This window comes from Dipodomys ordii, unplaced genomic scaffold (assembly GCF_000151885.1).
Source record: "Dipodomys ordii isolate 6190 unplaced genomic scaffold, Dord_2.0 Scaffold46, whole genome shotgun sequence".
Classification (NCBI taxonomy): Eukaryota; Metazoa; Chordata; class Mammalia; order Rodentia; family Heteromyidae; genus Dipodomys; species Dipodomys ordii.
Genome location: NW_012267262.1, coordinates 8,665,241 through 8,676,320, shown reverse-complemented (window position 1 = coordinate 8,676,320; position 11,080 = coordinate 8,665,241). Strand labels below are relative to the sequence as shown.

Here is an 11,080-nt window from a genome sequence, read left to right as displayed (position 1 = left end):
GCTCTAGGAGAATGTGTATGATTGAGACGCTCTGTTTGTCTTTTCCTTTCGGGTCACTTCCTAACACTTGAGCATGTTTCTGTGGCAAGGCTAACAGGTTCATCAAGGAGCAGCAGGTGGTCAAGAGCTGAATCCCTTAATGGCTTCATAAAGCCATTTCTCTTACACTTCCCAAGTGCTTCCAGTAATAGAAGCTCGTGGATGCCCTGAATTCTGTCATCCCAGTTCTCTGGAAATTCACTTTCTGCATTCTTAGAAGTCCTCATAGATAGAGTAAATGAAAGAAGCAAGAGGAGGCAGGAGATAGGAGTAGGTTTTATAGGTGCTGGCTGAGAAGACAAATTTGTGGGACTTGAGAGAGAGCAAACTAAGTACGGAAAAGCCAGGAATAGTGGGTGGTAATGGGTGCAGATCTGGACTGCAGGTGACATGTAATCAGAAAGTGGGAGATTAGAAATAAAGATAGTGAAAACTGGAGAAATGGGAGATACAGTTTATTAAAGGGGTCATGTGTGGTAGGCAAGGAAGAAAATTCACATAAACTAGTATTTAAAAGGTAGGTAGTTCTATCACAAGAGTGTAATTAGAGCCATTGATGTGAACATGGAGAAACTACAGGGACAGAGGATGATTACTAAAGATGTGGAAACTGGGATTAACGCCTCAGTAGTGGGTGGTAGGGAGCATTCAGGAATCAGGAGAAGAAAAAGCAAGGACATGGTTTAGGGAATCAATGAATGTCCACTTAATATAGTCATTGGTGAAGGTCAGAATGCCCCAGATGTCCTCTCATTCTATCTATTTATTTCTATCTACTCGAGACAGAAATAACCCTTTGGGGATGGGAAGATGAACAATAAGTGCATAGGTTACTGTCATTATTCAGAGCTGATGTATTTTTTTGCCATCTGTTTTTCAAGGCAGTATGGTATGCTGTCAGTACCTACTACCTCATTTGATACTGTCAGAGGTGAGAAGGAGATGGTCATTTTATATTATCTACACTTTGTACATAATATAACTTGAAGCTCAGTTAAGTAGCAGACTCTATATTAATGATCATTGGTGTTTTGTTTTTTCCCCCCTCTTGTTGACTTCCCTAATCCTGAAAGTAGGAATGGGTGCTTCATTCAGAAACATTTTATGAGAGGAAATTAAACAGAATGTCTTGAGATAAATGGATGATAGAAAGAATGATAAAGTTCCAGCATTATAGTATGGATGAAGAAAATTACAACCTGACATTGGTGAAGGGAGAGAGGGAAGCAGTATCCATGTGGGTGGAGAAGAAGAGTAATTGAGTTACCATGAAAAACTAGGCTGATGGAAGGGAAATAATAACCAAAGAAGAAGGGAAAAGAGATGGTGGGGGTGAAAAATTTAAGAACAACCTGCTCCTCCCATACTCTTGAAAATGTATGATCTCTTGCTGTGCATTCTATGACTTGTCTGAGGACCAGAGAAGAAAGTGTATATGAAGTGAAACTCAGTTTGCTCTTTATGATATGAATCCTCTTTTTGTTTTTCTCCTCTGCTTGTTTCCCATCTGTTTTTTTTCAGGTGAAGAACTTCTTCTGCATGATTGTAGCTGAAGGATGCTCTGCCTTTCCTTAATTTCTATGGAGACCTCAGAGCTGGGTTTGCCTCTGCTGACACCTCAGCTTGCATCTTCTCTACCTCCCAAGGTCTTTGCCTCTACCTAGAGTTTAGCACTGCCCTTGGGTTCAGGCAGCCTTTGAGGAACTTAGAGCCTGGAGAATCATACTGATAGGCTTTGAGCAGCAATGGCTGGACCTACATTAAGCTACATCTTAATATGGGTCAATCCATCACTACAAGGCAAGTGCTAAGTCAGCCTAAAGAAGCACTTTCATTTTATTTAAATTTGATGGGCTGGGATTTGGACAATTTTCATGGCCGAGAAAATGTCCTTCCATTTTTAAGCACAACTGCTGACTATCAGAGGCTTGCTGCCTTTAAGTTCAACAGTATCATCACTGACCACCTCCCAGATATCGTTTCAGAGGTAAACTTCTACCCCCCACACATAGGCTAACTGGGGAATGCCAACACTTTTGTGACTTAGGTTGGAGGAGCACTAGACTATTTATCTAGACTAGCCAAGCTGTGGCGAGCAATGTTGCATCTCCGAGGAGAGCATGGGGCGTGCTGATTTAAAAACAGAAAATGCAAAGCTGGACTGAAAATATCCTTAGTCTTCCAAGCAATCTGCTTAAAGGTTCCAAACTTACCTTAATTTGGTGAGCAAAAGAAGCTTGCCCTATTTTCTCTTTCTTCTTCTCCTTCTACAACCAGAACCAGCCATTTCCCCAAACCGCCACCATGGAGGTGGCCATGGTGAGTGCCGAGAGCTCTGGATGCAACAGTCACATGCCTTATGGTTATGCAGCCCAGGCCCGGGCCCGGGAGCGAGAGAGGCTGGCTCATTCGAGGGCTGCTGCTGCTGCAGCTGTGGCCGCTGCCACGGCTGCCGTGGAAGGCAGTGGGGGTTCTGGTGGGGGACCCCATCACCACCACCAGACACGTGGGGCCTGCACCTCTCACGACCCTCAGAGCAGTCGGGGTAGTAGGAGGCGGAGGCGACAGCGGCCCGAGAAGAAGAAGCTCCACCACCGGCAGAGCAGCTTTCCCCATTGCTCGGACCTGATGCCCAGTGGTTCAGAGGAGAAGATCCTGAGGGAGCTGAGCGAGGAGGAGGAAGAGGAGGAGGAGGAGGAGGAGGAAGAAGAGGAGGGAAGGTTTTACTACAGCGAAGACGACCATGGGGATGAGTGCTCCTACACCGACTTGCTGCCCGAGGACGATGGTGGCGGCGGTGGCTACAGTTCCGTCCGCTACAGCGATTGCTGTGAGCGCGTGGTGATCAATGTGTCCGGCTTGCGTTTCGAGACCCAGATGAAAACGCTGGCCCAGTTTCCAGAAACCTTGTTGGGGGATCCGGAAAAGAGGACTCAGTATTTTGATCCTTTACGCAATGAGTATTTCTTTGACAGGAACAGACCCAGCTTTGACGCCATCTTATATTATTACCAGTCAGGAGGCCGCCTGAAGAGGCCAGTCAATGTCCCCTGTGATATCTTCACGGAGGAGGTGAAGTTCTATCAGTTGGGAGAAGAGGCCCTGCTCAAGTTCCGGGAGGATGAAGGCTTCGTGAGAGAAGAGGAGGACAGGGCCCTGCCAGAGAATGAATTCAAAAAGCAGATTTGGCTTCTCTTTGAATATCCAGAAAGTTCCAGTCCGGCCAGGGGCATCGCCATTGTGTCCGTCCTGGTCATCTTAATCTCCATCGTCATCTTTTGCCTGGAAACCTTGCCTGAGTTCAGAGACGACAGGGATCTTGTCATGGCACTGAGTTCCAGTGGGCACGGTGGGTTGTTGAATGACACCTCCCCCCATCTGGAGAATTCAGGGCACACCATATTCAACGACCCCTTCTTCATCGTGGAGACGGTCTGTATTGTGTGGTTTTCCTTTGAGTTTGTGGTCCGCTGCTTTGCTTGTCCCAGCCAAGCACTCTTCTTCAAAAACATCATGAACATCATTGACATTGTCTCCATTTTGCCTTACTTCATCACTTTGGGCACGGACCTGGCCCAGCAGCAAGGGGGTGGCAATGGTCAGCAGCAGCAGGCCATGTCCTTTGCCATCCTTAGGATCATTCGTCTGGTCCGAGTATTCCGGATCTTCAAACTTTCCAGACACTCCAAAGGCCTACAGATCCTGGGGCACACCCTCCGAGCCAGCATGCGGGAACTGGGCCTTCTGATCTTCTTCCTCTTCATCGGGGTCATCCTCTTTTCCAGTGCTGTGTATTTCGCAGAGGCCGATGAACCCACTACCCATTTCCAAAGCATCCCGGATGCATTTTGGTGGGCTGTGGTAACCATGACAACTGTGGGCTACGGGGACATGAAGCCCATCACCGTGGGGGGCAAGATCGTGGGGTCCTTGTGTGCCATTGCTGGTGTCTTAACCATTGCTTTGCCAGTGCCAGTGATTGTCTCTAACTTTAACTATTTCTACCACAGAGAGACAGAAAACGAGGAACAGACGCAGCTGACACAAAACGCAGTCAGTTGTCCGTATCTCCCTTCTAATTTGCTCAAGAAATTTCGGAGCTCTACTTCTTCTTCCCTGGGTGACAAATCAGAGTACCTAGAGATGGAAGAAGGAGTTAAGGAATCTCTATGTGCAAAGGAAGAGCAGTGTCAGGGGAAGGGGGATGATAGTGAGACAGATAAAAACAACTGTTCGAATGCAAAGGCTGTGGAGACTGATGTGTGAATCACTTTCTCCACCTGCCACTGCCCCCTCCCCCAGCATCTCCAAATATATTTATGCATAGAGTACAGTTATGAAAATGAAATATGCAAATGATTTCAGTGCATACAGTAGTATGCCATTTAATGGTAATACATGGCATAATTGTTACTAAATTTGTATGACATATCCAAAAATGATCTTGGAGAAGAGGGAGGCTTAAATAGGAGCAAATCTATCTTTATATTTTTATTAGAATGCAAGAATTTTGCACATTACCTGGAAAAGATGTTAATAGTAAAGATGGTTCCATGGAATGTGTGTGTGTGCGCGCGTGTGTGCGTGTATGTGTGAGTGTGTGTGGCATGTGTATGTTTGTGTAAGTAAATTGTCAACATTGTTGGTAATTGTGAAGTAATGGGAAAAGTTGGCATTTTGAAGTATTTACTATGTAAGAACTAATGAATTTGAGCAGTCATTTATCAGTGCTTTAATATCATCTCCTATGTCTTTGGATTCTGTAGTTGTTTTTAAAATGTTGTAAAAATTATTGTGTAGAAAAAAAGAGAAAGTAAATTATTTAATAGAATATAGGTCACAATTTTATCTTGGATTTAATTAAAGTTTATTTTTAACTGGAAATTAACTTTTAAAGAGGCTGCAGGGGCCTTTAGAAATTGATTATATTTTATTATTAATTTTGAGAAGATCTAAAAGCAAATGCCTAACATTCTGGAAGAAATGAAGTTGGAGAAATTGTAACAAATTCTGTTCACAGGTTACAGGACTGGAATTTTTTCCCCCGTTTGTACTACTTTATATGCTGAAGAAGGAGAGAAACTTCATACTGTGAATGTTTACTAATGTATCAGTTCAATGACAATCATTGAAAGAGTGATTTCTTAGTCTTATTTTATTGTTCTTTGCATTCTGTGAGATTAACAACCACACAGTTAACAGCACATGATTCTCTCCTGTTTTAAAAATCAAAATAATTGATCTACAAAGGGACTATGGAGTAAAATTCAGCAAATGAATAATTTGAAATTGATCTGTTAAAATAATGCTTCAGTAACCATACTATTTTAAGAATTTTTCTGCCTTTTAACTCCAGAATAATTTAACCAAAGTTAATGCATGCACTGAAAGTATTCTTGAAGAAATAAGATGCCCAGCAGCTATCCTGATTATGGCTTCAGATCTTTCTATTAAACGTGCAATAGAAATGCTAGATTTTATTAAGTTCATTTTTTTCTGTGTGCGTGTGCAGCTGCAGCAGATCAGAATGTGGGAATTCACCTCAGAGTTTGGCATTCTATTTGCTAAAATGAGTATGAGAAAGAATTGGGTCAAGACATCTGGTTCCATCATCCTTATCACATGTATTAAAGGATTATATGACTTTTAAAAAGATGCATTTAACTTATAAGTTGTCCTAGAATGTGAGGTAACAATTAGTGTTCAGCCTTTCTCATATAGATCATAATGAAATATTGGTTGGATACTCCATATACACACATAAGAGGCCATATTTTCCATTTTTCAACCTCTGTTGCTTACAAAAAGATGTTTCAGAGCTTTGGGAGAAAAATTCCATATAGACTGTATGAAATGTACAATGAACTCTGACAATAACAATGATAACACTAACAAGAAAGAAGAGGAAACTAAGACCTGGAATTGCCTTTTCTCCAGCTTTTTTAGGCCTAGCTGATTTATTTCACTGATATTACCTCTCCTTTAATACCATTTGAAATTCAAAGCGAATGCAGTGTCAGAATTTAAAGTAAATCTACACTCTTCTGGCTCTTCTCCCACTACTTACAGAAAAAAAAAATCATTTTGAAGCATTTGAGGAAGGAAATGCAAGTATCTAAGAATTGATTATATGGGAAAATAAAAGATCAATACTAGAGAAACAGAAAGTTAAACAAAAAACAAATAAGAAAATTCTATCTTATGTTTAAGACTTCATGGATGACATTTTAATACATTTTGGGGTTGAAACAAGAATGTAGCAAGCACTAGACTAAAGGTAAGGCTATTTAATTGGTCACTATCACTTTGAGAAAAATCACTTAACATTTATGTACCTAGATTTCCTCATTCATTAAGAAGAGGAAATGTTACACTTTATAATTATTGAAAGCAAAAGAAAATACATGAAAATTCTGAAATGTTGAGCTCCATATAATGCTGGTATTGCTTAATAACCAGTTAATCTTCCTTCTTTCCTTCTTCCCTTCCTTCCTTTCTTCTCTCTCTTTCTCTCTCTTGTTTGCCTATCTTGCTTTCTTGTTTCTGGTATCAGGTTTTGAACTCAGGGCCTCAGCACTGTGCCTGAGAATTTTGCTCAAGGTTAGCACTCTATCACTTGAGCCACAGCTCTGCTTCTAGATTGATAGTGTGTTAATTGGAGATAAGAATCTCAGGACAGTCATCCTGACCTCAAACCCTGATTCTCAAGTTAGCCTCCTGAAGCTAGCATTACAGGTGTAAGCCACTGGTGAGTGGCTTACTTAATTTTTCTGTTAGAGAAAAAAGGAAACAGAACTCACGAGTTTCATCTAAGGTTTTAGGATAATGTAAAAACTATGGTTTATTTCTTTAATTTTGGTGTCCTTACAATAAGTGACTTTACAAAACCAGTTATTCACTAATTACTAGAGTCTCCTCTTTTTGGTAAAGATCTCAAGCATAATGTGGCCTTAAATGTTAACTATCAACGCAGGACTGTGATTTTTTTATATTATACCCAACTGGGTCAAGTTGTTTCTTGGAAAAAATTGATCCTATCATAGGGTGTTGATTCAGCATGGTAGAATAGTAGTAGCAATGACTTGGCAGTGTTAACATAGGAAGGTGTATTGGATTTCATTGTTTCCATGACATTTCCTTTCTAAATCAGGAAAGTTTTATTAAATTTATATCATGATGCATGTTATATCAAATCTTTCTGAAAATTCTGGAAACATAATTATTTGATGTTCCTGGGACTTGCCTTTATCTCATATGGTATTCTTAGGGTAAGAAGTAAAGAAGTGACAATTGTAGACTTTCAAACTCAATATTAGGTTGTCTCTAAAGATATTTCTCCCCACCTCCTGGAAGATCCAGGATGTCTGACTTTTGATTCTGCACTGAGAAAGCAGCTTTTAGCTTTCCCAACTTGTTCAGGGGCATTTCTGTATAAGTATGGCTCTTACATAAAAAGTATAGAGCCACGTCGCTGAATGCGCGTGTGAGTTTATAGCACTTTCTGAAGTCCAAGCTAGGCAAACAGGATTAGGATCATTTGTGCAAATTTTATATTGTCAAAAAAATGCTCCCAGGGGTGCAGTGAAACTGATTTAAGAAGCTATCTTCTTAGAGGCCACCATAGGTGTAGTAAGATAGAAAGAAATTTTGAGGATGTGAAATCCTTTCATTGTTTTTCAGATGTTAACTGAAATCACCCTAAGGGTCATCCCAATCAGTCTTCAGTGGTGGATAAACTGTTCTCTCCTGTAACTGCTTAAGTAGGGGAAAAGTTATACTAACAGTTATGGGGAGGAGAAGAGGAATGATTTTTGTGAAAGAGAGCACCTCGCTGCCAGAACACAACATCTGGTCCAGGAAATCAAGAGATCTTGGTTGTTATTTGTGAGCAAGTCAGATCATCTGGATTCTTGGAGTCTTTTCTTCCCTCTCTCTTTCCCTCCCCCCCTCCTCCTGCTCTCTCTTCATTCCTTCCCTTCTGCCTTCCTTCCTTCCTTCCCTCCCTCCCTCCTTCCTTCCTTCCTTCCTTCCTTCCTTCCTTCCTTCCTTCCTTCCTTCCTTCCTTCCTTCCTTCCCTCCTTCCTTCCTTCCTTTGTTTCTTCTTTTCTTCCTTACTTCATCTCCCTCTCTCTGTTCCTTTCTCCCTTCCTTCCTTCCTTCCTTCCTTCCTTCCTTCCTTCCCTCCTTCCTTCCTTCCTTCCTTCCCTCCCTCCCTCCTACCCTTGTTTCTTCTTTTCTTCCTTACTTCATCTCCCTCTCTCTGTTCCTTTCTCCCTTCTTCCCTTCCCCCCTCCCTCCCTCCCTCCTTCTTTCCTTTCTTCCTTCCTCTTACTCTCCTCCCTCATTCTCTTCTTTTTCCTTTTTTCCCTAGTTCATCTTCCCCCTCTCTCTTTCCCCATCCCCCCACTCCCTCTCTACATTTTGTGTTCTTGTCCTCCTCCTCCTAGTGTAAAACCAGAATATTTTACTATGCTTATGATTTGTCCTCTTTCATTTCCAAACTGTACTTCGGAGTTGAAAAGATATCAAACTAGCTTGACTTTTTAAAAATTATTGTAAAAGTGATGTACAGAGGGGTTACAGTTGCATAGGTAAGGTCATGAGAAGCTTGACATTTTTTAAGTACCTTTCAAGACTTACCAAATTTGAATTTTCAGTTAAGAAATAAGAGTATATTATGATGTTATTCTTTGTTAGATAAACTGGAGTTTGAGATTTTTAAAATGTAAGCCAAGCTGAATGAATAGAGCATATTTTGAAGCTCTTTATTCTAACTACTAACAGGAAGCAATTCACTTAATGAAAAATAACTCTTTTTGTCTTCAGTTAATACCTACACTGATAATAGGTAAGTAAACATTTTGATTTCAGCTTTGTTATAATATAGTCTTGTTGGTAAACTGAGTATTCTGACCTATGTTCATAACTCATGCTTAGAAACACATAGAATGTCACAAGTGCTTACTGCATTTCTTGTCAATTTGGTTTTGAAAAGGATCTTTGAAGCAATGTATTAAAATGGAACCAAATATATGAGTAAGAAATACCTAAGGAAAATATTCTCAGCATCTATATCAGCATCTATACATACTATTTATAATATTTATCTATAATATTTACATACATTTCCTAATTTTTTTAAAAAGTCAATATTAGCCAATGGGAATAATAACAATAGCACTTCATCTCTAAACAGAATCAGAAATGGTGTTGTACATTGCTAGCTTTCTGGGCTTTGATGTGTTATTACTAGCAAAAGTAGGAGATGCACGGAGATTTGGTTTACAATTTTTAGTGAACCTATAGTGATGTGCTTCTGTGCACGATGCAGACAGTAACATCCCTCTTTATTTTTTTTTTCTTTTTATTAATACAGTTTTAGAATGATTACGGGTTGTCATTCAGTGACAAAGGGCCTGTTCCAGAAATCTTCTTGACCCAAAAGTCATTCTGAATTCTGCAAGGAACATTTGATGTGGACAAAAGGTACCTCTTGGTTTTCCTGACTGAAAATAAAAACTTGATTCTAAGCACAGCTTTTTCCAAACTAATGTAGTCGCTTCACAGGTTAGACCCCAGTCCTATATTCTTGCAACAGCATCAGTTTCCTCTTTGAAAGAAAGAAGGTAGATGAAGTGGTTTGTGTTTGAGACTGGAAGAACCAGAGCTATTCTTGCAGTGAATAGAAATTTATATCTCTGCGAAGCAAAGTAAGGTGATTAGAACTGTGATATGAGTTTTATTCCTGGCTTGTTTTTCTGGTTCCATAGTGGGCCTGAATTCTTAGTGTCTTCTTTGTAAAACTATGCTATTGTATATTAGGCCATATGCCCTAATTTGAGGTTCAGAAAATAAGAGTACTTTATTTGTGGGGGAATAAATTAACCTGATGACATGGGTTGATTGCTGTGAAGAATAGCATATGTAATGAGTGTCGCTTTAAGTGAGACTGAAGAATTTCCCTTTCAGTCCTGTGAACTCAGAATTGATACATAAGGTAAATAATGAGCTAAATAAGGAAGGAAGTTTGCCAGTATTCACTTGTCAAAGTGTTGCTGATCTACATTTTTGCTTTTGATCCATTTCTTATCATTGCTTTCTTGTAAGGAGTGCTTAGAATGAGCTTATCAGGAACTAAATGATTTTGGTAGTTGAACCTCAGTCAGCTCTGCTTGCTGACCTGTAAATGATCTCTGTTTTGGAGATTATCCATAATTTGTTTGCCATCTGAGGTTGGTTTTACTCAGACTCAGATTCATTGGATTCTGTTAAACTGTTGGTTTAGAAAATGCAAAAATCATACCATGAGAAGTTAATACAGTGTAAAAAGCTAAGTATAACTGCTCATACCTATAATCCCAGTACTTTTGAGCTTGAGACAGGAGAATCATGAGTTTGAGGGCAGCTTGGGCTACCAGGTGAAATCCTATCTCAAAAAATATAAACATATATATGGAACCCAAACTAGAAAACCAAACAAAACCTGGGAAGCTAAGTCTAGCTAAAACCTAACAACTAGAAAGAAAGTGGACCTAACTGTTGAATTAATATGTGAAGTTCATCAGAATTAAATATGATCAGGGTAGCCTGTGTTTTATCTCCTCTCCATCAGCAGAGATATCCAAGAGGTCACTGCTGTGATAGAGGCACAATTACACCAGTTAACATTTCAGGTGAAAATGACAGAAATGTGGACCCAACTTAAGAGTAGCTTTAATGGTAATAATTAGAAATAAGTAATGAGTGTAGAAGATAGGCTGTTTTCTTCCATTTTATTGTCATGTAGAAACACACTTAAAAGTTGATTTCACAATTCTGTAGATCCAAGGTATGTTTTCAAAATCAAAGTAGATGAAGACATTTTTATTATTCACAGCTTCTTAAGCTATTGACAATTGAAGGGCAGTCCCCTGTAAAAGTAGTCAAAACAGTTGGGAAGATAGACTGTACATATCCACTAAAGCTAAGCAAGTGATGAGGGAAATATTTCTTTAAAAAACTTATTAGCATGTAAGATATTGATATATTCATTGGTATTGTA

The 11,080-nt window shown here is 39.8% G+C and overlaps 1 protein-coding gene across 1 annotated transcript; it reads left to right on the top strand.

Annotated features, from left to right (window-relative positions):
• Positions 1-1,822: 1,822 nt before the first annotated feature.
• Positions 1,823-5,526, top strand: Kcna4 (potassium channel, voltage gated shaker related subfamily A, member 4). The gene has a single exon (XM_013019603.1). It carries the CDS (start codon positions 2,344-2,346, stop codon positions 4,303-4,305), a length of 1,962 nt encoding a protein of 653 aa, XP_012875057.1. The 5' UTR covers positions 1,823-2,343; the 3' UTR covers positions 4,306-5,526.
• Positions 5,527-11,080: the final 5,554 nt, after the last annotated feature.